Source organism: Corylus avellana, chromosome ca8 (assembly GCF_901000735.1).
Source record: "Corylus avellana chromosome ca8, CavTom2PMs-1.0".
NCBI classification, from domain to species: Eukaryota; Viridiplantae; Streptophyta; class Magnoliopsida; order Fagales; family Betulaceae; genus Corylus; species Corylus avellana.
The window spans coordinates 1,606,633-1,632,251 of NC_081548.1; the positions used below are offsets into that span (position 1 = coordinate 1,606,633).

General features: G+C 38.1%; 2 protein-coding genes across 7 annotated transcripts; both read left to right on the forward strand.

The window, feature by feature from the left end:
• LOC132189401 (zinc finger CCCH domain-containing protein 22) lies at positions 1–3,602 on the forward strand. The gene is made up of 4 exons (XM_059604138.1): positions 1–178; positions 1,147–1,458; positions 1,662–1,722; positions 2,299–3,602. The coding sequence occupies exons 1-4, from the start codon at positions 53–55 to the stop codon at positions 3,297–3,299; spliced, it is 1,500 nt and encodes a 499-aa protein (XP_059460121.1). The 5' UTR covers positions 1–52; the 3' UTR covers positions 3,300–3,602.
• Positions 3,603–4,102: 500 nt separating this feature from the next.
• Positions 4,103–25,534, forward strand: LOC132190560 (dynamin-related protein 3A-like). 6 transcript variants are annotated; one of them, XM_059605587.1, is made up of 20 exons: positions 4,103–4,779; positions 5,139–5,421; positions 5,561–5,589; positions 5,695–5,796; positions 6,911–6,979; positions 7,081–7,140; positions 7,681–7,794; positions 8,366–8,414; positions 9,782–9,891; positions 10,216–10,308; positions 10,396–10,488; positions 10,593–10,730; positions 12,587–12,673; positions 12,956–13,072; positions 21,185–21,230; positions 23,034–23,176; positions 23,288–23,431; positions 23,561–23,613; positions 24,461–24,560; positions 25,037–25,534. In XM_059605587.1, the coding sequence occupies exons 1-20, from the start codon at positions 4,387–4,389 to the stop codon at positions 25,250–25,252; spliced, it is 2,439 nt and encodes an 812-aa protein (XP_059461570.1). In that variant the 5' UTR covers positions 4,103–4,386; the 3' UTR covers positions 25,253–25,534. The 6 variants fall into 6 exon arrangements, with proteins under 6 accessions (XP_059461570.1, XP_059461571.1, XP_059461572.1 ...); XM_059605588.1 differs by having other exon boundaries at positions 4,104–4,779; positions 21,188–21,230; XM_059605589.1 differs by having other exon boundaries at positions 4,104–4,779; positions 12,974–13,072.
• Positions 25,535–25,619: the final 85 nt, after the last annotated feature.

A 25,619-nucleotide genomic window follows, 5' to 3' on the forward strand; every position in this document is an offset into this window, starting at 1 on the left:
ATGCCTTAATCGATCTTCTACCTCTCTCTGGGGACCGAAACGTGGAGCGAAAATGGCGAGCGAGGAAGAGAGACTTCTAGAGAACCAGCTGGAGCTTCAATTGGAAGAGCAAAGAGACTCACTTGCCATTCTGAGACAAGCCCTAGCCTCTGACCCCGCCAATCCCGAACTTCTCTCGGTACGTCCTCTCTTCATACAGAAGAAAACGGTATCGTTTTGTTACGAATGGAAATTTGGATCTTATCTTCTTAGGTTTTCCGTTCACCGGGATTAAAGAAAATTATAGAATCGAATTAACTGTGACAAACACGACAATATGGTTTGCGCGACTTCAATTTTTCTAATTTTATAGATTAGTGGCAGAATTGGCTTATTTATATTCCCAATGTGGGACTGAAATGTTATAGAAACACTCTGGAAATATGCCTGTTTGTGTTTAATGGAAGAGTTACTAAGCGCATATAAATTGTAGCCCCCATAAATTGTCTTTTGCGTCATTCTCATCATGGCAGAGCTTCTGTATGTTCCCTTAATGAGTAAATACTGTTTCCCCTTGTTGATTTTTTGATTCTTTTATGGATTCTTGTTTCTGCATGTATTTCTCATATTATCCAATGTCTATGGTTCCCACGGATCCTGTTTTGGAGAAGGGCATGAACTCCGAGCTTAGAGCATCATAATTCATAAACATACAAATTTTCTACAATTAAATTACTCGCTAAAGCTTCTGTTCGGTAATTATAGTTAAGATAGCAAGGTGCAAGTGATCCTTATATCAGCTAATGCTAATCATTGAAGAAAGATCAGAGCTTCTTTCTGTTTTTCACAACTTTTGACTTTATGGTTCCCTTTATCAAAAAAATTGTGTAACTTCTGTTGCAGTTGTTGTACATTCCTTTCATAAAATGAAAGAGAATGATATAATAGTCTTAGATCAATTAACCAAGACTTATTATAGGTAATATAAAGATAAATTTGGTTGTTAAGTCCGTCATTTATTGCAAAAACACACATGCATAGAGACACTCGCAGGTGTATCTATGCATTTATGATTTTCAACTACAATAAGTCTTGGAAAATTAAGGTTAGGTGTAATATCATTGTGGATCCTACAACTTGCTAGACTCTGCTGTTATATTGTCTCAGGTTCATGAGGAGCTTGTTCAGGCAATAAAAGATGCAGAGGAAGGGCTGTTTCACCTGAAGCGTGCACGATTACTACAAGAAGCTGATTCAGTGCTATTTGGTTCCAATGATACAGCTGAGGATGTTAAGGTAGAGCCTCTTGATCCAGCAGATGTTGAACTGGAACCGCTGGAGGAGCAAAGCTACTCAGTTGGATCAAAATGTCGATTCCGTCACAGTGATGGCCGTTGGTATACTGGTCGAATCATTGAGTTGGATGGTTCTGATTCTGCAAAGATTTCTTTCCTCACTCCAACATCTGAAAATATGTTGGTATGTACAGTTGTTTTATCATCTGTTTTCCTGCGTGGCTGTATCAAAATTGTATATTTCTCTTTTAATTTTGAGAGAAAAATATCTCCTAGATTTTGTTTTAATCTATGTAGTTTTCTCGATTGCGTGCTCAAATTAGTGCCACAACTAATGAAATTCAATCCACAAATACTATTGATTGAAACCCCATGGTATTTGTGCAGATGTGCAAGTTTTTTCTACAGCAACGATGTCGATTTGGTTCTAACTGCCGCTCATCACATGGTATGTTAATTGTTTATATTATCTGGACCAGGAATCCTGCAATTCATTTTGAAAAGTTTCACTCATCTCATGCGTGCACTGTTATTACCATTCATGGCAAAGCAATCTAATGAGATGAATGGGATGATATAGCCCGCCTATATATTAGAAATGCAGGTAGCAAAGAACGATAAATATCATTATGATTTAACCTAGAGAATCAAAGAAATATTCTTGGTCTTGATTTTGCTTCAATATAGGAGATTAAGAGATTTGTTTGATGAGTCTGTTTCCGACAGAAGAGAAATGTGGTGACTGTGATAGAAGTGCTGGCAACTGCATATGGCAATGTTGGTTTTGATGTTTCTTAATGAGCTATTATAACATATTATATAGTTTGTTTGTTTTTTTCTTAATCAAAGGATACATAGTTTGATTTTTTCCGTGTTACACCTAATATGTAACTAAGAAAAGTGCTGCTTCTGTATGCATCATACAATGACTACAATGCTATTATTAATTTATTACCCTTGGTGTTGTTTATCATTTGGTCATACAGCAGCAGCTTAGTGCCCATATCAATTTGTATGTGTGCAGGCATTGATGTCCCATTGTCCTCCTTGAAGAAGTACATCCCAACAATTTGGAAGCAATCACTAGTGGGTTCCAGTATTTGGGCAGTATCAGATAGTAAATTTGGCATTTGGAGGGAAGCTGAACTTGAATCATGGGATGACAAAATTGGAGTAGGACAAGTTGTTTTTCGAGAGGATGGAAGCTCTGCAAAGCTTGGAGCGGATGCAATCACGTTATCTGAATATGCTCAAGTGAGTCATGAAGAGGAGAGTGATTGCAGCTCAGAACAATCTGATTGTAGCGACAATGAAGAAGACGGTTCACAGGGTATAGGATTTCTCAAAAGCACCAGCCAACAGAGAGGCATACAGACAGAAACTACCATATTTGCTAAGTGGGAAAATCACACCCGTGGCATAGCGTCCAAGATGATGGCCAATATGGGTTATCGTGAAGGGATGGGTTTAGGAGCATCTGGGCAGGGAATGTTGAATCCCATTCTTGTGAAGGTCCTGCCACCGAAGCAATCTCTTGATCATGCTCTTGAAACTTGCGAAGGCGAAGAGACCAACGAGAAGAACCAAGGGAAGAAGCGGAGCAGAGGTGGTAAGAGAAAACGAGATAAGAAATTCGCAGCATTGGCTCGGGCAGCAAAGGAGGAAGAAGAATCGAGGCCAGATGTTTTTAGTCTTATTAATAGCCAACTCGCAATGCATGGTGAAGCTTTAAATGGTGTGGGGTCGGGAAAGAAGCAGCCGCAGAATAAAGGTTCTGGAGAGGGGAAGAAAGTAGACAGGCGAGATTTGATTGCTTATGATGATGAAGTGAAGGACCTGAGGATGCGAGTGGAGAAGCTTGAGGAAATGGTTAATAGAAACAGGAAGGAGAAGGTGGTTTACGAAGCTGCCATGAGAAAGTTAAACGAGACTCGCAAAGCTTTAGCACAGGCTGAGGCAACTCATGCATCTGCATCAAATGCAGTTGCCAGCGGAGAAAAAGAGAAGAGATGGCTCAAGTTTTGAGGCTTTTTATTTATTTATTTTAATTTATTTTTTTTATAGTTATTATTTATGTATCACGAAGTAGATTTCACCCAAAAAAAAGAAAAAAAAAAGGTGGAAATTAAAATACAAAAACTACATCGAAGTAGGCCAGGTGAGGTGTAGCTATTTTCCCCGCCACATTAGAGTTGTTATATTCCTAATTTCCGACCAAAAACAGTTACCCTTCTTGTATTAAGCACGGTATTTTTATGGAGTAACCAGTAATTACTCAATTGTAAATTATTGTTAGTTCTTGAATTGAAAGATTGATCAATTTTTTTTTTTTTTTTTTTTTTTTGTTGAGGATATAGGGATGAAAAGTTGGGCGGTTAATAACCGTTAATTGCACTGACTATTAACTGCTAACCGCCTATATATATGAAATGATGCTGTTTTTGTATTTAAAATTTTAAATATCTATAAAAATCTATAAACGATATTATGGTATTACCATAGAAACTACTTATTAGAGTTACTAATTGTTAGATGGTTAACCGGCGGTTAGCAGACCACTAACCGCCTAGGCGGTTACGGTTGCCAATAACTGTTAACACTAACCGCTTATTTACTCATAGAATTATATTTATACTCTCAAATTACCATCTAATTTGTAATATCTTTTTAATTTTTTAATTTGATTAATCTACCCTATCAATTTATTATTGAGATTGCAATGTCTCGCCGGAATAAATGCGGAGTTTATCTCCTGTTTGTAAAGTTATTCGAATTTAGGTGCAAATTGAAAAGCTAATTATACGAATTCGGATCCCACGTGCAGCACGTTTGAAAATTTTCAAACCAGTTCGGATGCCCACGGGTCCCAGCCACAGACCACGAGAGGCCCAAGTCTCAAAGAGTCTACCGTTGGTCTCACAAAGTGATTACCACCGGCTCTACGCAACATCGCCGTTTGGAAAGCTGTCAACTATAAAACCTCTCCCCCAACTTCCAAGCTCACTTCTTCCCCTCCAAGAACCTTTCCACAACGGTCGAAACCCCACAAAACCCCTTTTTGTAAATCATAAAACCCTTGGATTCTGTTGTCTTTCTTTTGGCTTTAAGACCAATGGGTGAAGAAGCGAGAACAGCGGATGACTTTCTTGGTGCCAATCCAAGAACTCCGGCGCCGCCGCCGACGATCGGGTCGTCGGTGATCCCTATCGTCAACAAGCTCCAAGACATTCTGACGCCGGTGCGGGGCCAGCTGGCCCAGATTTCGCTGCCGCAGGTGGCCGTGGTGGGCAGCCAGAGCAGCGGTAAGTCTAGCGTGCTCGAGGCGCTGGTGGGACGCGACTTCCTCCCCCGCGGCTGCGACATCTGCACCCGCCGACCGCTCGTCTTGATGCTCGAGAACCTCCCTCGCAGGCCCGACGAAGATGGAGTAGCGGAGTGGGGTGAGTTCCGACACTTGCCCGGCAAACGCTTCTACGATTTCTCCAAGATTCGCCAAGAAATCCAGGTGATTTTCAAGTGGAGTCATGTAGTTTGTAATTAAATTCACTGATTCAGTAATTCTTATCAGCTTAGATTTTTAGAGATAGACGATAATTTGTCCAAGTTTGAAATGGTTATGTGATTAAATTCACCATTTTCTATTTTAGCCTTCGGGAAATTAGATAATAGATTTCAGTTTATTGAAGCCTTGGTGCTATTGAGCCTGGGCTGCATTGCCGAAAGCCTTTTATTTAAGTATTGAGAAAATTATCTAACTTTGAAATGGGAATTAACATAACAATTACGAAGAGATATGCCTATATTAATTCCGTTTTGTAGTTTAAAAAAAAAATATTTGGTGAGCTTTGTCTATGCTTAGTGCAGGCGGAGACCGACAGGGAAGTTGGGTATAACAAAGGGGTTTCAGATAAAGAAATTCGCTTAAAGATTTCCTCTCCAAATGTCCTTAATATGGTCCTTGTTGATCTACCTGGTATTACCAAGGTTCCTGTGGGTGATCAACCCAGTGACATTGAAGCCAGGATTAGGAAGATGATAATGGCACATATCAGGCAAGAAAACTGTATTATTTTGGCAGTTAGTCCTGCAAATTCTGATTTGGCAACTTCTGATGCGCTTCAGATGGCTAGAGAAGCTGATCCAACTGGTATGACAATGGATTTATCTCTCTTTTTGAGTTGTTTTATTTCTTGAATAAAATGTACTCATCTGCGTATAAACGTATGCATTTGGTTCTACTCTTTGATACCTGATGTGGTCAAATGCTGACATAACTGCATTAACAGGTTCTAGGACAATTGGTGTAATCACCAAGGTGTGTGTTTCTTGCCCTCAAGAGTAAGAAGGATATTTTCATAGTTACCAGTATGTTAATATGCTAAAGTAGCAGTATAATATTGTAATTCTGTATCGTCTGTAGCTTGATATAATGGACAGGGGTACTGATGCCCGTAAATTTCTGCTTGGAAATGTTATTCCACTTCGCCTCGGCTATGTTGGTGTTGTCAATCGCAGCCAGGAGGTATAAATTGTTATAAACTCATTTTGCAAGATTTGTATGATCTATTTGCATTGTGACCAACTGTCTGGCTGTTGTCATTCCTCATGTGAAAAAAAAGTTTCTTTGATTGTTTTGGGAAAGGGGCAAGGGGTTCCATAATTAAGAAATCACTTGAATGGTAGCATGATTTAAGCTGCAGCACAATTTGATTCTTTGAAGTTCAATGACCATCGAAAAAGGCCTTACTCTCAACTTGGCATTAAATGGCATGGTTGGATTATTTTGCCTCTACAGCTCTATTCTTTGTCTTTGGTTCGTATGTTTTAAGAAGGTTTTGAAAAGAGGTTATGAAAACTAAATGCCTGGAACTTAAAAACTCTTTTTTTTTTTTTTTGATAAGTAAACCTGGAACTTAAAAACTCCTTCCTTTATTTCATTTTTTAAGATCTTTTTATAGGGCCATCATGTTGTAGCTTTGATCATTCGTGAAAGCAAATGGTGTGGTACTATATGTGGCTAATGTTTGCTGCTGAATATTTTGTGGCGGCATGGATTTTTTGGTCCCTTTGAAAAGCTACTGAGTCATCGTGACTAAGCTCATATCTTATACAAAACAATATTCCATCTAAGGGTCACCTTTACCAATAGGGCCTCTGGTGAAGATTTTTCTTTTTCTTTCTTTGATCAACAATTGGACAGCTGAAGCCATTGGTATCTTTAACCTATTAAAGTGGGCCAATCAAATGCCAGGTCCTCAGCTAGTTATAATCAGGATGTTGCAGCAATATCTGCCTGACTATATTGCATTTAACCGAGCCAAAACTGTAGAGGAGGTGAACCCTGTTTTAGTCTCTTTTCTGAGGGTACTTTGAGATGCTCAGAGGTAATGTCTAGATCACCCTTCCCTTTTTCAAAAAATTTTCTTGTGCACTATACACATGAAGAGTCTAGAAGGTATCTCGTTTGCTTTGGTGAAACTGGAAGTTTTTGTTAGCAATGTGTAATGTGAATCTTTAGTGTTCGTTCTGCTTACTATATTGAAAAGCCATTACTAATTAGCTTTTTTATCGTGAATGTTTTGTTTTGCTGTGGCTATTACTAGTGAGTCATATCAATTTTTGTTATTGTGTCACAGGACATCAATAAAAACCGGAGCATTGCAAACGCTCTTACTTACGAGGAGCGATTCTTTCGTGATCATCCTGTAACTTCACTTTTTTAAATGATAATTTTGACTTCACTGATGATTTTCGTTTGAGGTGATTTTGAATATTTTGCATTTGTTAAATGCCATACATGTGAAAGGTATATCGTGGTCTATTGGATCATTGCGGCATTCCCCAGTTAGCAAGGAAGCTGAATCAGGTTGGTTTGCACCCCTTTCTTCAGTCTGGATATTAGCATTTGTCGCTTACAAATGATTATACTGAGTTTCTGAGTTAAGCTTATGTGTTTCTGGTAATTGTTGCATATTTTATTAATTAGGGGTTAATAACAAGCGTAATTTCATTTGGCTTACGACAAATGTAAAAGGTCCATGTATGACACAGACAAGAAAAAGCTGAGTGCCTTTCTTTGCATATAGATCACTTAATGCATATCATGCATGATGCATGTGTGAGATGAATTATATGATGAAAATTCTTTGCTTTGTACTTGTTCAACTTGTCGGATGTGGAAGTAATGGAACTTATCAAAAAAAAAAAAAAAAATGTGGGGGTAAAGGAAACTGAAATGTTAGTGATTGTCCATTTGTGATTTGGACAATTTCATGCTCTTTATTATGTTTTTGTATCTTTTGTTATTTTGATTGATTTTGTTTTCCCATTCAGATTACTTGCTCTTCATTATTTTCCTTTTGTTCTTTTGATTGGTCATTTTTGATGTTGTTTGTTTCCTATTCAGATTCTGGAGCACCATATCAGAACGGTTCTCCCAGATTTGAAGGCTGAGCTCAATTCTTTTATGGTTGGTGTCATCAAAGATCTGAGAACATTTGGAGAAGCTATGGAATCTAGAGTGAGTTAGCAATATAAAATATACAAGTTGTTAGAATATTTTTAGTAGTCTCCGGTGCTTATAATGTAATTTGGAAAGTTTGGGGAACTGGTGATATACTATTTCCTGTACTGCATACTGTTATTCCTTTTGGGACCTTGTAAATTTTGCTACTTGCTTACATACATTAAGTCACTTGGACTTCTTCGTGGGATCAGAAAAAGAAGTAGTGACAAAATTTCATATTTAGATTTATAGTCTGGCATCTGCTGGCAACTGTCTATTTGTGCTCTTAGAAGGAACTACTTTAGAAGATCTGGGTAAGTAATAGTTGTTATTGCCTTGCAACTAATACTTTGTGTGTCTCATTTGTCTGGTAATATCTCTTGGCTTTTAAGTCGTGGACTATCTCATATCTGTACGTGTTTACCCCTTGTTTTGCATATGGAGATGTGCACTCACATTCACTTTTATTTATTATTATTTTTTATTTTGGTTGGGTGTGTGTTGAAAAGGAAGATTGCTAGTTCTGTAATTTTCTGTCTCTATTCTGTCTAAGTTTTTTTTTTCTTATTCATGTGCCATTAACTAGGGGGAGCAAGGAGTGATTCTGTTGAACATTTTGACAAGATATTGTGAAGGTAAGAACTTTCTTGCTATGATAATCATTAAGTATTTTCACCAACTTATCTAAATTGTTTAATCATTTTTCTTTTTTCTGTTCGATCTTTTTTTTTTTTGTGTGTGTGTGTGTGTGTGTCTATTTCCTGTGTACTTTGGTGCACCTTTTGGTTTTTAATGAATTTTCTATTTATTAAAAAAAAAAAAACTAACTTATCTAAATTGTTAGTGCATGTCTATCTGTAGAGTGCCTACTTTGTGTTCATTTACTTGATTTGTGTTTCTGAACTTTTTAGTTTTTTTTAATCGTTACTTTCAATGGGTTAGTTTATGTATTTTTTAAGCCTAATACATTGCTATTGGCTGTTATAAGTTGGAAAAAATATTTGAACTTCACACTATTGTTATGGGCTGGGGAATATTTGGACCATGGATTCTAAGGGAATGTTAGGGTATAAAGTAAGTTTTCCTGTCATGAATATGATAATTTGTTTTGCCCCTTACGATTCTAATAAAATTTGCTTTACTTAATAAAAAAAGAATATGATAATTTGTTTGAGGTTCATGAGATAATTCATGGTCATTATATCATTATCTCTATAGCTATTTCTCTCTCTTGTAAACTACCCATGTACTTGGGTGACACCCTTCCTTTCTTCTTTAATATAAACATTTACTTATCCGCCCCGCTGGCCCCCCTCCCAAAAAAAAAAGAAAGAGGGAAAATCTAAAGCCATCGTGTACCTTTCTCCCTATGCCCATCTTTTTGTTCAGTTACCTTCAATTCATAGTACCTTCATCATAATTCAAATCTCTTGCTACGTTATGTATTTGGTGGATGTCTGCAATAGCCTAAGCCTTGGGAATGTAAGATATCCAACTCTTGCAAGGGAATCCATATTCTAACTGAAGTGAGATTTTATGGGATTCTGATGCCTACAGGCACCTGGATTTCCTTGACAAACAAGGGAATGCAAAAGATCCTCTTAGGATTTTGAGAATCCTGAAAGATGACCAAACCAAACTACTTTAGTTGTAGACCAAGTGAGTTCTTTTGCTTTGATGTGACAAAACACAAGATGTATGCTATTTTGATCATTAGTATTGTTGTAGATTTATCAGCTGCTTTCTTCTAGTTCCGTTCTATTTGTGATGAATAATCCAGTTAGTGTGTAAAATGTTTTAAAATAAAAGGAAACCTTAGAAATCCTGTATCTAAGCATTGATGCAAATGTTCACTTGTTTGCTTATGGTTTTCTGTCTTCTCTGGACTTGTAATCTTAAGTTCTTCGTGCAAATCTGTAAAATTCAAGTAGTACTTGGCTACTTTTTATGGGTTTGCTGCTATAGCTGATATCCCTTTGGGTTTCTCTTTCATCACTAACAGCCTTTTCTGCCATGGTGGATGGGAAAAGTCAGGAGCTGTCAACTAAAGAATTGTCAGGCGGAGCCAGGATTCAATATATTTTTCAGTCAATTTTTGTAAAGAGCTTGGAGGTGCACGATTAATTCAAGCACATCAATTATTTTTAGTGCTGGTTGTTATCTGTACAAAAGTTTTATTCTCTGACATGTGCTACCCTGTAGCCATGTAAATTCAAATCTCCATTGCTTCGTTCTGCTTAATCCTGTTCTCTCGGTTATGGATGCTCTAAGATTAAAATAAATCATTATATCATGAGTGTCACTAGATTACTGTTATTGAATTATATCTGTAGCTGGTGTTAAACGTTATCTAGTTGTTCATTTGTCTGCTGAAAGGTTATTTGTGACAACTTTTAACCATCACATTAGCTGCTAACTACCTCAGAGTATTTGTAGGAAGTGGACCCTTGTGACGATCTGAATGATGATGACATCCGAACGGCTATTCAAAATGCGACTGGTCTGAGAAATTCTTTGTTTGTGCCAGAAGTGAGAATCATGATGATTAAATATGGTGTATTTGTTTTGCATTTCCCTTTGGTGATTGGATGGTAAATTCTGGCATTGGTGTTTAAGGTTCCATTTGAAGCTTTGGTCAGAAGACAAATCGCACGGCTGTTAGACCCTGGCCATCAGTGTGTTCAATTTGTTTATGATGAACTGATGAAGGTGATTTACACAGCTTATGTTTGCTATCCTCTTATGAGTTCCAGTTGTGTTAATTTTGTGATGAATTTCAAGATGTAACATATTGTTTTTTTTTTCCACTGCAGATGAGCCGTGCTTGTGAGACAACTGAATTGCAAAGGTTTCCACTCTTGAGAAGGCGTATGGATGAAGTCATGGGGAAGTTTTTGCGTGATGGTGTAATACCTGCTGAGAGAATGATAGAGAATCTTATTGAGATGGAGGTTATCTGACATCTCTGCTCAATTAGTTCTTTCTAATGCTTTAGTTATTGAATAAAAAGGCAAAGCAGACTCAAAATCATTTATAGATAAAACAACTAACTTCATGTTGCATCTGTCATAGTTGACATTAACGTAGGCGCACAATATCTTGGAATTCAATTGAAATCTGATATGATATATAGTAATATCTTTTAGAAAGTGGTCAGGAATTTCAAGGGTTTGTTTGGTGTTAAAATCTTTGTATTTGTCACTGGGTACCTTCCAAGAGAGGCTTGTTTGACGTTAGCTCATTCTACAATGTTCTTATTCCCCATGATAGTATTCCTTTCCCTTGGAGGGGTATAAGGTTCCCTTGAGAGTGTTGTTCTTTACTTGGTCGGCCGCATTAGGAAAGATCCTCACCATGGACAATCTATGGAAACGATATGTTATTGTGGGTGAGTGGACATGCATGTGCAAGAAGAATGGGTAGTCAGTGGATCATTTTTTACTCCATTGTGAGATTGTTAATGCTCTTTGGAATACTATCTTCAGTAGTGTAGGGTTGGTTTGGTTATGTATGCCTTATCGGGTGGTAGATCTTTTTGCTTGTTGGAGAGTTCTTAGTGGTAGGTTTCAATTTGATGTTGTTTGGAAGATGATTCCGTCTTGCCTTATGTAGTGTCTTTAAAGGGAAAGAAACTATCGGAGCTTTGAGGCCGTGAAAAGACTTTGGTGGAATTAAAAGCTTTATTCTTTAAGACTTTTTTATCGGGCTGCAGCTTTTGATTTTAATATTTTGAACTTATGTGTTTTTTTTTCGTGCTTCTAGCTAGGTGTCTCTCTTGTATACTTACTGTGTATATGGGTTGCACCTTTAAGCTTTTTAATGAATTTGTGATTTCTTATCAAAAAAGAAAGCAAGAACTTTTATCTTGCTTTTAATAGAAATAAAACCATGGTGTTGTTGATGGGGACACTTGATACATGCCAGTGACTGCATGTGCATTTGGGTCCTAATCTCGGAGGACGACCAACCTCGAGAGCTAGAGATTTTACTTTTGGCACTTTTGGTTATGTTGCATTTTATTGTTATGATATTTTATTTTTCAGTGTTGTGTCATTTAGACTTTGGATTCTTTTAATTTAGTTGGACGTTATGTTATTTTAGTGGGCTATCAGCCCAAGGGAAATTAGGGTTGGGGTTAATTCCTAGTCTATTTAAGCATAATATTGTACTCTGATAATTAGTTTTTGATTAAATAAAGAAAATATCGACTGTTGTTGTCTTCCCCTCCTGATTTCTTCTCTCTTCCGCGCTTCTTCTTCTTCTTCTCTTTTACTTCTCTTCCCACTCTTCAAACTTTCTTCTCCATTGTTTGTTGTCCTGCATCACTTGGCTACTCAATAGCATAGCAAAGAGTTGAGGAACTTGTTTCCTGAGATCAAGCATCAAGAGTCACTGAAAAAGTTATATTATTCTTTCAGCTTCCAGTAGCTTTGAAAATTTCATGCTTCTATCACTCAATGCTGTTGAAATCATATTTGTTAAAAAGAAACAATTGTGCTTAGATAATACAAAATTCTCTGTATGCTGTTTGCTGTCCTGAATTCTATTCATCAAATAATTTCATTAGAGCATTTGATGGCTTTGATTCTGCTGCTTTGTTCACTTAATGCTTCTGGAATGAAAGTGATAGATTCATTTGCTTTCTTGGTTCCCACATAATAAGTGATTGTGCTTTAGTTACACTGAAGTTTCATACTAAATGGCAATCTTTCTATTGATCCAAAAATGTCCCGTTTTCAGTGACATCAATTCTGACACACAAATGCTGACATGGTTCACTGCTGATATACAAACTTATTTCTTTCAGATGGATTATATAAATTCTGCAAATCCAAATTTCTTAGGCGGGACCAAAGCTGTTGAGCTTGCTAAGCAAGAGTTTAAATCATCACAGGTATCTGCCTCCACTTTGTGGAACAAATATATAGTTTGAAGGTAGCTGACAGAATTAAGATTAAAAACCATGGTATATGCTTGTCAATGCATAAATTCAGTGTGAATATGGCATGATGTGAGTTGAGAACCAGCAAGACACTTTGGAATTCATGATCTATTTGAACTTGTATTAACAGATCTGAATCAATTGCATATTCAAATTTTGCACCACTTTGACTCTATGATTGAACCCATTGACAGCCCTAACACATAGTGTTTGCCCATATTACCTTGAAAACAGTTTGTTTATATTATTCAGGGCGATATTGATGGTGAAAGGGTACCCACGTCAGGGAGGGGCCAGAAATTACGAGCTGCTCTCCCTAAGTTGGTTGTGAATGGCATTTTGCCTAACCAGGTATATTATCATTTTCACAGTAGACAATTTAAAAAGGGAGGGGGGGTGGGGGGAAGAGTAGGAAAGTTAGCCAAAAAGATGTGTATAGTCACAAGGAGAGAGTGGAGGGAGCAAATATACAAGGCCAAGAAGTATTTCAGTTGGGTGGGAATGACTCTAACATGCTCCTAGGTTGAGGCCTTTCTTTAAGATTTAGATTAGCTTTCTTGTAAATGGATTTCTAATCCAAGGGAAAGGAGAAGAATATATATATATATATTTTTTAATTTTTTAATTAATTAATTTTTTATTTTTTAAATATACTGAAGAAAATACTGTGCTGAAACGTCTTTATTATTTGCTCATACCTCCACTGGTCTCTATACTGTCCTTTGCTTAATCCCAACACTGGAATATTCTTTTTGATCCACCTTGACAAGAATATTTGTATCCAATATGCCTTGCATTATTGTTAGAGGCTAAGCATAACCTCTAGGCACCACGTCCTTGTATTGTCTGTGGTGCTGGTAGAAAAGGCACTCACTTGAGTGCAGTAAGATGCCAATTTCTAAACATTGTACAAATATAATGAACCAAATTATAAAACTAATGAAGTCCTATCTAATTCAGTTGTATCTCGAAAACTTATATTTATTGAAGCTTGTATATGTTTTAGAGAATGAAATGAAGAAAAGATAGGGTATTTTGTTACATTTTTTTTTTTTTTTTTGTGTTAACAGAAAAAAGGTGTTAAGAGATTCTGCATTAAACTAAAAAATTTTAAAATCAAACAAAAACTAGGAAAAAAAAAAAAAACAAAATTCTAATTCGATAGAAGTTAAAAATAAAAAATAAAAAAAAAAGGTAGCAAATGCACAGTTTATATGTCTTATAGAGTAAAAATTCAGATAATCTGGGCTATTGTGTACCTTTAGAGAAAAAAATAATTTAAAAGTAAAAAAAAAAATTAGAGAGTCAGAGTAGAACTAAAAAAAAAGAAAAAGAAAAAAAAAGGAAAATCCCTAGAGAGAAAGATGTAGGTCTTGAAAACACTCTACTCCAAGAAGCTGAAGGAATTGAAAGAGAGAGAGGTTGGGGGGGGTGTGGGTTGGACTTGAATGGACCTTCGTAGCCCAACTTTCTTACTCACTATGATTGATTCCTAGCTCATCAATTTTTTTTTTTTTTTTAATCACGTAAATAAAAACAAAATAGCCAAGTTGACATAGTTACATTTTTAAAGTATACGAAATTTTACGGGTGCTCTTCTCAAGTGCCGGGACTTCATAAAAGGCACTTGCCTAAGTTCTAAAATGAACACCTCAGTGAGGGCGGCTTGCCTTAAGGCTTTACAGGCACCTTGCCCTGCCCAGAGCACCCTCGAATCATCTTTAACAACACTGGTATGTTTACTGCATGTCTAACCAACTTTTATTGCTCTCCATGTCACGCAAGCCCAAACATGTTATGTTTATCAGTTTATACTTATGATAGATTACTTATATTGGTATGAAGAGGCATGGTGGATATGAACTGAGCTTGATCTATGTACCTGAAACCTATTATCAAACATAGCATTCTCCAAAATTTGGAAAGTTCTAAAAATTATAGTGAAATGATGAATGTCACAATCTCCTTTCCTTTGTCATGTTATGGTAATCAAAATTATAGTGATTGTTTTGATTGCCTCTGTTTTGTGTGGTTCAAATTATTAGTATTGTACTAGCTATTGGTTTAATATCATTCAAATAAGTATGGGAGATACAAATCAGTTTCTGTTAAGAGACAAGGATACATGACAAAAATGTTCAGAAAGTTTCCCAAAAAATCATGGAAAAATAATGAGTAAGAAATTTAAACAGCTAATGAAGTAGGGGCAATCAATCTAGCTTTCTTCCACGTTTATACATATCAAGTGGCACAGAGAACATTTCAGCTTGAGACTTTCTATGGTTCAAGTTGAAGGCGCTGTTATAATTGAAATTGTCTCTCTCTCTTTCCACTCCTGCCTGTGTCGGCGCGTGGGGTGCGCGTGAGAGCTGTTTTGTGCTAGTTTTAGGCTGTGTCATGGCTGGTTCGAGAAGGTGGTCGGTGGAGTCCAAGGAGTTTGAGGTTTTGATTAAGGTAGGGGCATCTAGGGTAAGGATTTTTGAGAGGAGTAATAGGATCAAAAGGTCCATTTTCATGAAGAAAGATGAGCTAGCTTGGATGGTGCGAATAGTGGAGGATTTGGTGGCAGTGGATAATTCAGATGTCTTTTGGGATCAATCCAGAGCTGGGTATCCTAGAATAATAGCTCATAAATGCTCTAATAGGAATGGACTTTTTCTAACGATGGAAGAATTTGATGGAAGAAGGAAGTGCGGCTCGATCATCATTCCAGAAGGACGTCGTGGGTTTGGGCAGGATCGTTTCATCGAGGAAATGCGAGTGGCAAACTCTTCTCTCCATGAGTCTTGAGTGGTCAGTGAGCATCGAGTATTCAGGGAAGAAAAGAGAGATAAGGAGGTTAAGGAAAGAAAGAGCTATGCGGAGACACTAAGAATGTCATCGAAGTCAACCAAGGAATGTTGCAATTCCTACCAAGAACCGATTGTTAGGGTGACAAGGGGGCCGAAAGGTGATTTTGGTTACATGGAACAGCAAGTCCAAGAGTATGGCAAGAAAGCGTTGGTACCGACGAAGACCCATGCTTCGGCAAGGGCTCATGATGTATCTGGGGTGGTTCTGATGAAGTCGTTTTATCCGGCGAGGTCTGATCAAGGTCTGGTAGAGTCTGGAAGGCAAAGTTTGAGGGACGGAGGTTGCGTGGGGGCGTCGTTAAGAGCTCCAGCAAGTCGTAACTCAACGCCGACAGTGCAGCATGCTTCAATGTCAGTCTCTGAACACTTGAAGGGACAGGAGGGAGAGGGGAACCATGCTGGGCTGACCTACTCTGATGTAAGTCTCGAGCTCCTCAATGTTAGGGAGTCGTTGAGACGTCTGGAATGGGAGTGTGACGTGGGGCTGACAAAGTTAGACATGGTGATCAATCAGATGGAGGTTAGTAGGCTTGGGCAGGGAGATAAGGAAGCAATAGGCCAGCAGAAATTAGCTCTGAAAGGGAAGGAGACGTGTGGGCTAGGGGGAAAAGGTACAAAGCCCAATAATAGGATGAAGGTGAAGAAGAGAGTGGTTTTTAAGCTCAAAGGAGTTTTGGGCTCAAGCGTGGGCTATGGCAGTAGCCCAGTTCGAGCTGGACCAAAAGGAGTTTTTCTTTCAGCTGAGGTGGCGTCAACGGAGGAGGCTGAGAAAAATTCGAAAGACTCGAGACCTCACATGGCAAGGTCGGAAAACTCATCGGTGTTGGCCGAAAGGGTTCTATCAGGGGGAGGGGGGGCTGGGTTAGCGGCAGGAGGAATACCCACGAAGGTTATTAGCAATTCTGCATGGGGTGTGATGGGTCTATGGCCGGAGAGAAGCCAAGCAACAGGGTTTCTTTTAATCCGGTGATTGAGGCTTAGTCCACCGGCAAGGGCAAAGATCTGTTGACATATAGGAGGAGGAAGATTGGGCCGCAAAAATGGGACGTTGCTTTGGTGGGCCCGTTAGAAGTTTCAGTTTCAGCTTGTGGGCAAGGGAAAGGGATCCTTGGGTCGAAGCCGGAATCTATTCAGAGGGTGCCGGAGACGCAATTTTCGCCGGAAAATCCTCAGAGTCCGCGGACTTGTCCTGTGGAGACCGGAGATGCTGGGGAAGGTATGGGCTCGGCCATAGATCTGGTTCTGATGGAGATCTCCTCTCGTCGGAACACTGGAATGGCAGCGGGGGGTTGTTCGCAGAAGGTCTGTCAGGGGGAGGCAAGTCTGGTTCTGCTGCTTCTTGATGGACAGGTAAGAGTGGAACGTATGCTGGCGATGGAGCCCATTGGGCGTGGTTCAAGTATGGAAGAGGAAAGTATCTCAGAAACAGTTGGGTTGAAGGAGTTAGGGCCAAAGATGATTTCTTCCAGCTGGGTAGTTGAAAATTGTCTCAATTTTTGTCCTAAAATTGGTGTAACTGATGAGGGGAAGAAGGGGAGTTGGCGATTTTGTTCAATTCTATTGAAGCTTCTAGATTGCAGTTTGATTCTGATTTGGGAGGCATTTCTGCCTATGTTCCTGCTCCCACAGGATTTAAGGAGCTCAAGGATTGTGAGAGGGGCGCATTGGTGGACCATGAAGCTTAACATTGTAGTATGGAATGTGAGAGGGTTGAATGCCCTCAAAAAAAAGGTTGTGTATTAGGGGCCTCTTGAAAGAGTGGAAAGTAGATATAGTTTGTTTGATTGAGACTAAGATGAAGGTTATCTCCCGAGAGGTGGTTCATAGTCTTTGGGGAGGTCAACATGTGGGTTGGAAGTTTAAAGGGTCTAATGGTTTGCCCCGGGTTGTTATTGATGTGGGATAGGAGGGTGGTGGAGTGTAAGGAGGAGTATGTGGGGCATTTCTCCTTGGCATGCTCTTTTCAAAATGTGGAGGATAACTGGGTGTAGGCATTTGGGGGGGTGTATGGTCTGAATGAGGGTGTGGAGAGAAGGGCCCTTTGGGAAGAGCTGGCTGGTTTGATGAATGTGTGGGAGGTTCCTTGGTGTCTTGGATGGGATTTTAATATTGTACAGTTTCCTAGTGAGCGTTCTAGTGTTTCTTATTATTCCTCTGGCATGATGGATTTCTCGAATTTCATCTCAGAGAACAACTTGGTGGACATTCCGATGATGGGGGGTCAATTTACTTGGTCTAATAACCAAGAAAATGAGAGCTGGTCTAGAATTGACCAATTCTTGCTATCCTCGAATTGGGAAGATCACTACCCTGCATTGTCACAAAGAAAACTTCAACGCCTGCCCTCCGATCACTTCTCTTTATTATTGGACTGTGGGGCTCCTTGCGGAGATAATAAGTGTTTTAAATTTGAAAATATGTGGCTTAAAGCTGAAAGTTTTGTTGACAAGGTTAGTTCTTGGTGGGGGTCTTATTCGTTTGAGGGTTTACCTAGTTTTGTGTTAGCTAAGAAATTGAAATCCCTTAAATTGGATTTGAAAAAGTGGAATGAGGAGGTGTTTGGGGACATTGGGAGGAAGAAGAAGTTGTTGGGAGGTATTCAGGAGTTGGATGAGTTGGCTGAGGTGAGAGGCTTAGCTCAGGAGGAGAAGGTTCGAAAGGTGGATATGGTGAAAGATCTGGAGAATACCTTGTTGTGTTAAGAAATTCATTGGCGCCAAAAATCGAGAGCTTTGTGGCTTAAGGAGGGGGACCGAAATACTCGTTTCTTTCATAAGATGGCTAACACTCATCGCAGGTCTAATCATGTGGAAGTGCTTCGTATTAATGGCGTATTATCCGATGATCCAATTGAGGTAAAAGATCACATTGTGCAATATTATCAAAGCTTATACTCGGAACAAAGTACTTGACGACCTAGAATGGATAACCAGCCTTTTTTGTCCATTGATGAGGAGGATAATAGGTGGTTAGAAAGAGATTTTGAGGAAAATGAGGTATGGGAGGTGGTTAAAGGCATGGATGGTGATAAGGCTCCGGGTCCAGATGGCTTCTACATGGCTTTTTTTCAAGCCTGTTGGGGTGTTGTTAAACATGATGTTATGGGGGTTTTTGCTGAGTTCCATCGTAGACGTTAGTTGGTGAAGAGCTTGAATGCAATTTTTATTTCCTTGATCCCGAAAAAGGCGGATGCAGTGGAGATGAAGGACTTTCGGCCCATTAGCTTGGTGGGAGGGGTGTACAAAATTGTTTCTAAGGTTCTTGCCAATAGGATGAGAACTGTGTTGGGTAAGGTCATATCCTACTCTCAAAATGCTTTTATCGGGGGTCATCAAATCCTAGACTCTGTTCTCATTGCAAATGAATGTGTGGATAGTCGCATGAAGTCAGGGGTGCCAGGTGTTCTTTGCAAATTGGACTTGGAAAAGGCTTACGACCATGTGAATTGGGACTTTGTTTTGTATTTGCTGCATAGGTGTGGTTTTGGCGAGAGGTGGACGGCTTGGATAGAGTGGTGTATTACGTCGGTAAGATTTTCTATTCTTGTGAATGGTTCTCCGGAAGGCTTCTTTAACAGCTTAAGGGGAATTCGGCAAGGGGATCCTCTTTTTCCGTTACTTTTTGTGCTTGTTATAGAGGCATTGAGTAAGATGGTGAATGCGACGGTTGACCAAGGCCTTTTGACTGGCTTCTCGGTGGAAAATAGGGTATTATCGGAGTTGGTGGTTTCTCACTCTTTATTTGCTGATGATACTCTGATTTTTTGTGAAGCATCTATCGAGCAAATCCGGTATGTGCGTCTCATTCTCTTATGTTTTGAAGCTGTTTCGGGTTTGAGAGTGAATCTTGGAAAGTCTAAAATTGTGGCTATTGGTGAAGTGGAGAACATTGGGGTTTTAGCTAATATCCTTTGGTGTAGTGTTGCCGATTTGCCAATGAAGTATTTGGGTCTCCCTCTTGGGGCGGCGTTTAAGGATACGGTTATGTGGAATGATGTGATCGAAAAGATGGATCGTCATATGGCAAGTTGGAAGAGAATGTATCTCTCTAAAGGAGGTCGTTTAACTCTCATTAAGAGTACGCTGACTAATCTTCCGACTTACTTTTTGTCTCTGTTTCCGATTCCTATGAGTGTAGCTAAAAGGCTTGAGAAAGTCCAAAGAGATTTCTTATGGGGAGGGATGGGAGACGAGCCTAAGCTGCATCTTATAAATTGGAATCAAGTCTGTCGTCCCTTACGATACGGTGGGCTTGGCATTCGAAAGTTGCATCAGTTTAATCAAGCTCTCTTGGGTAAATGGCTTTGGAGATATGCGAATGAGAGTGAGGCTCTTTGGTATAAGATTATCAAAGCTAAGTATGAAGACCAGGATGGTGGGTGGTGCACGAAGGAGGTTTCGGGTTCCCATGGTTTGGGCTGATGGAAGCATATTCGACAAGGTTGGAACTTTTTTGCCAAAGGTATACGGTTTGAGGTGGGGGTGGGTTCGAAAGTTCGTTTCTGGCATGATATTTGGTGTGGGGAAACCTCTTTGAAGCATGCCTTCCCATCCTTGTTCAGTATCGCTAGACATAAAGAAGCTTGGGTGAAGGATAACTTTATTTGGAGGAATGGGGTTGTCGAGTAGAATGTCATCTTTGTGCGGCCCCGTACAGGATTGGGAGATGGATTTGATTTCTCCTTTCTTTGATCGGTTGTACTCTTGCAAGATATCCATAGGTACTGTGGATCGAATTCGCTGGTCATCGTCTAAGAAGGGCAAGTTCGAGGTTAAGTCGCTCTTCAAGGCCTTGTCCAATTTTGACCATGAGGTGTTTCCTTGGAAGAGCATTTGGCGTACTAAGATGCCTTTGCAAGTGGCTTTTTTTGGGTGGACCGCGGCCCTAGGCAAAATTTTGACTCACAACACTCTGCAGAAGAGGAACCTAGTGGTAGTGGAGTAGTGTTGTATGTGCTAGAAGAATAGAGAGTCAGTCGATCATTTTCTTCTCTACTATGAGATCGCAAGTGTTCTTTGGCATACTATTTTTGATCGGTTTGGGTTGCATTGGGTCATGCCTTACAGGGTGAGGGACTTGTTCGATTGTTGGTGGTCTGGAGGTCGTTCTCGAAGCGCGGTAGTGTGGAAGATGATCCCTCTATCTTATGTGGTGTATTTGGAATGAAAGAAATGCTAGATGTTTTGAGAATTCCACTAGGACTATAAAGGAATTGACTCATATTTTCTTCTTTACTCTGTACTCTTGGACGGCCGCTTGGCTAGCTCCTATAGGGATTAGTTTCACTGATTTCCTATTTCACTTATCTCCCTCTTAGGCGCTCTCTTTTTATACTTCCTGTGTATGTGGATTGCGCCCCTCTGCGCTTTTGATATATATCATTATTACTTATAAAAAAAAGAAGAACATTTAAGTGATAATTTGGTTTCTTAAAGCTATTCATGTGGCTGTATCTATTGGTCTGATGACATTATTGGCTATAACATTTGGTTTTGACTATTGCCACAGAAATGGGTTTTTTCTCCCACTATTTAAATCATACTTTAACTCCTTGGGTTATTCATTTTGCTTTCAATTATGTCCTTTCATCTAACTTTTACTTTGCTTTTAGCAGGGAAGTCACCCTCCTTCAAATAACGAGAGACCTGTACCATCTGGTAAATTCTTTTTTACCTTGATATTTTTCTAAGTTTGGTTATCATTCCTTACTTGTAAGATAGTTAGCATGCATAATTTTCTAGTTTGGTAAACTCTAATTCAAATGGCACTTCCTTCTCTTTTAAGAGTGGGGTGGGGGGAGAATTCATGGGTTCAAGTTCTACTGTGTGTGTAATTTACCATTAAAAAAGGAGTGTAATTTTGTTGTATCTCTATATATAATTCTTTAGAGAATTTCTTCATCTTTCTACTTTTGCTTGGGATTTCTTTCTTTGTTAATAAGATATTCATTTTTTTAATAAGAAAACCATCTAGCCAATGTTAATAAGATATTCATATCAATAATAAGAAGAAAAAAACCTCATGGTTGATCAGGAAAACCGATGGTATGGTAATTATATTGGTGCAAGAATAGTACTTTTGGTTTGGGATAGTATAGGTAAATAATCACTGTTTATGGTGACCTATGCTGCAAAATCTGATTTTGAGAGTGTGACATGTTATGTGCATGTGCTTATCATGCATGCTAGCATATAATAATCTTCTGATGGAGTATATGTGCATTATACTCCATATATTCATATGGAGTATATTGTGATAATCATGTAAGCCACGTGCATAACTGATGGAAGATAAGAAGGAAGAATTCTTGTTATTTCTCAATACCTCAATGATACATCTACACTTGTTTATACAGAGAAGCAACACACACTAATGTGGAATTACAATAAATGAGAACGTGTATGGAAAGGAAATCAAATCATATTAGCTACGTATCTTCAACAATAACAAATTTCAATGTATTTTTGTAACGGCCAATTTTATTTTCTCACCCTAAATGATGAGGTCAGTTGCAGTGTCTCCCCAACTTTAAATTTGAGCAATCTGCCTCCTATAGTTTTGCGTTAGTTGCAATGTCTCTTTACCGTTAAAGTATCTCCAATTTTGTTATACTTAAATCATTAATTTCATATGCTTATCCAGTGATAAAGAAAACCAAAAAGGAAAAAATGAGAGAAAAATAAAAGAAATGAAAGAACCCTTTAGTTATATATTTTCATCAACAAACTGTAAATAAACAAACGAAGGATAGTCTTTTATTTTTTATTTTTTATTTTTCCTTCATGATTCATGTGATAAGCATATGGAGATTAAGATTACGTGCAACAAGAATTGGATAAATATTAACGACTGGGGAACATTGTAACTAATGCCACTATTTAGGGGTTGACTTTAAAGTTTAGAGAGGATTTTGCAGATGACCCTTCGAACCAACATTGGTTTGGGGTGGCTCTTAGGTTATCTTGCCAACTAATTATAAGATGAAAATAGAAGCTACAAGAAACAATTGAGATATGGCTTGATTCAATCCTACGCGAGACAAAGGGGATGTGCTTTGGATGTGTAGATACGGTTTTGACTGCATCAGCATTTTAGCGTGGCAAAAGTTATGTGCCCTTCATTGTTAATGTTGTCAATAGCTTGCTTTTTGGTATTCAAAATGTATTAGTTGAATTTTGGTACCAGATAACCTTTTCTACCTTTCTTAATTTGCGGAAGGATAAGTGATAAAAAGTTTCAAATATCTTATAAAGAAAAAATATTTTTATTTATTAGTCGGATGGAGGATATGTTTCTGTGAAATCCACAGAAGTTGCTGAAATTTTCTGAAACTGATAAGCATTTTTATGTTGTGTACATATGGATGGTTATGAAATTTTCTGCATCAGCATTTTAGACTTGCTCATTGTAGTTGCTATGGTCATTAATCACATGAGCAGTAATATACTAGTGCAATGTAGGAGGTTACAATGCCACGAAGAATTGGGGAATCAAATCAATATTTGGCAGCAGGGTATCATCTGGAGAGAGTCAAGCTAGCAGATCTCTTAGTGAAACTGTTTCATTCATGGAGCAGAAACCCTCTACAATCCAGTTGAGTGAGGTAATAGTGTGGTTCACAGATGTTTATTTATGAATCAGTAATTTGTTATTTATTATCTATTTCCTCATTTTCCAATTTTTGTCATTCTCTTCCCTCTGCCACTGATTCCAGCCCCCATCCACCTTAAGACCACTTGAAGTGACTGAGCATGATGAAGTTATAATAATTGCAACGAAATTACTCTTGCGGTCTTACTATGACATTGTCAGAAAGAACATTCAAGACTTAGTTCCAAAAGCTATAATGCACTTTCTGGTAAGGCCTCTGCCCTCTTTGTCCTTGTCCTTTTGTTCTGCTTTATATTTGGGTTATTTCCTTGATCCTTTCTTTTTGACACCTTGTCCAGTCCCTTTAAATGTTTATGTTGTTGTTAATGTCCTCTAGGTGAATCATACAAAAAGGAACCTTCATAGCGCCTTTATAAAAAAACTGTACAGGTATGTGTTTAACTGAGGGAGACTTGGGTCTTTTGTTTATTTCTTCATTTTATTATTATCTTGTTGTTGGTCCTATTGGATTTGAATTCTTAAAATTTTCTATATTTTGTTGGGCTTAAAATTTTAACCTTTTATTATCTAAAAAAAAAAAAATCACAACTTTAATTCATGAAATTATCCTAGAAATAATGACAAAATATCTAGTATGTTTGATAAGCAATCTACTTTTCTGTTTGTTCTGCTAACTATTGCACTGTATTTTGATTAGCATGCATTGTTGTAGATCCCAATTTGTGCAATAAATATATGCATAAATGATCCATTGTGTTCCAATAAGATAGCCAGTCTTTCGATTAGTTCCTCATTACTTGGTTGTTATGACTAGTTCTTTTTAAGTATAAGCACTTGAAATAGTCCTTAAAAGTAGGTCTCTTGAAATGTGAGATATTAAAGTTCATGAAACATTTGAGATCATATATCAATTGAGATTGTTATATAGACTCTGGTTTTCATTATGGTAGCGTTATAGTAATCGAAACTTCTAGTCATAAGAAAATTCAGCGGTGTTGGGACTTCGAAGATATGAGAACCTGTCAATAATAGCTAAATTGTGTAAGCACTCTTGACACATGAAAAAACTGTACTTGTGAGGACTACCTATCCTCCAGAATCCCCGGATTCATCTTATTTTTAGGCTTGCTAATCATGAAACAATGGATTGTTTTGAAATATTCTGTACACTGAACATCTTTGACTTTTGTGCTACTTTATTAGAACATCATTTAGAATCATTGAATATAAGTGTTGAGAGCAAACTTTGAGCATATATTTACTGGTAATCATGCAGAGAGAACCTCTTTGAAGAGCTATTTCAGGAGCCTGACGAGGTTGTTGTAAAAAGAAAACAGACCCATCAACTATACGATGTTCTGCAAAATGCTATTCAGGTAGCCAGCGTTTTTAATAGTACGAATATTAATTGTAACTTGGGTCTCCCTTTAGCTTATGTTTTAATGGGCCCAATCACCAGAAAGAAAGTTTTCAGTTATATCATGGAAACCTAATCAACATAACTGATCTGAAACAGCTTCAGTTGGTTGTATAGGTTCCATCTTCTCTCTTCATGTCCTTCACAGAATGACTCCTTTTGAATCATATTTAGCCTTACCATATGAACTTTGGTTACTTCTGTTGGACATTTTGGGTTTTGTTATTTCTCATCGAGTAATGCTATTTATACGACTGTCATACATTTGAAATGATGTGGTAGTAAAAATCAACATTTGAATCAACATGGGCTTGTCAAAAGAAAAATCAAGAGTTAATTTTCACTACCACGTCATCCCAATCATATAGCAGTCTATAAAATAGTATCTCTTTCTCATCCTGGTGAAAAACTTGAACTATCTCTTGTTATTTGCAGATACTCGAGGAGGTTGAATCCGATGTTTTGCCCCAAAGTTCAAACTTAAGATTGGGTGCTGATACTACAAATGGATTGCCAAAAACCCCCGAATTCTCTTCATCCTCTCTACGCTTGACAAATTATAGTGCTAGCAGGTCATCCTACTTACCATCATTTACTGGTTCTAGTTCTCGTAGGTTGTTTCATTCAGAAGAGCACTCAAATGGACTGTAACTATCGGATGGTAGTGCTGGATCCTTAATACTACACGAATTACTATCCTTAATACTACACGATACAAACACACCTATGTCAGCTTGTATAGTGCTTTGATTTCTTGTATTGAAATTCAGCTAGTGCCCCGAGTTTACTGCTTCAATATTCTTTTGGTTATATTCGAAATTTCTTTGGGGCCAATTACATAATAAAAAAAATATATTCTTTGGTTGTATGAATGAAGGAGTTAATTGTTTGATGAGCAAATGATGTAAATCTCTTATCATTACTTTTGTTTTATTTTGAGAACCTCTCTTTCAATTGGAAGTCTTAGGCTATGTTTGTTAAAATATTTGTTTTATGCCTTTTGTTTTCTGTTATCAAA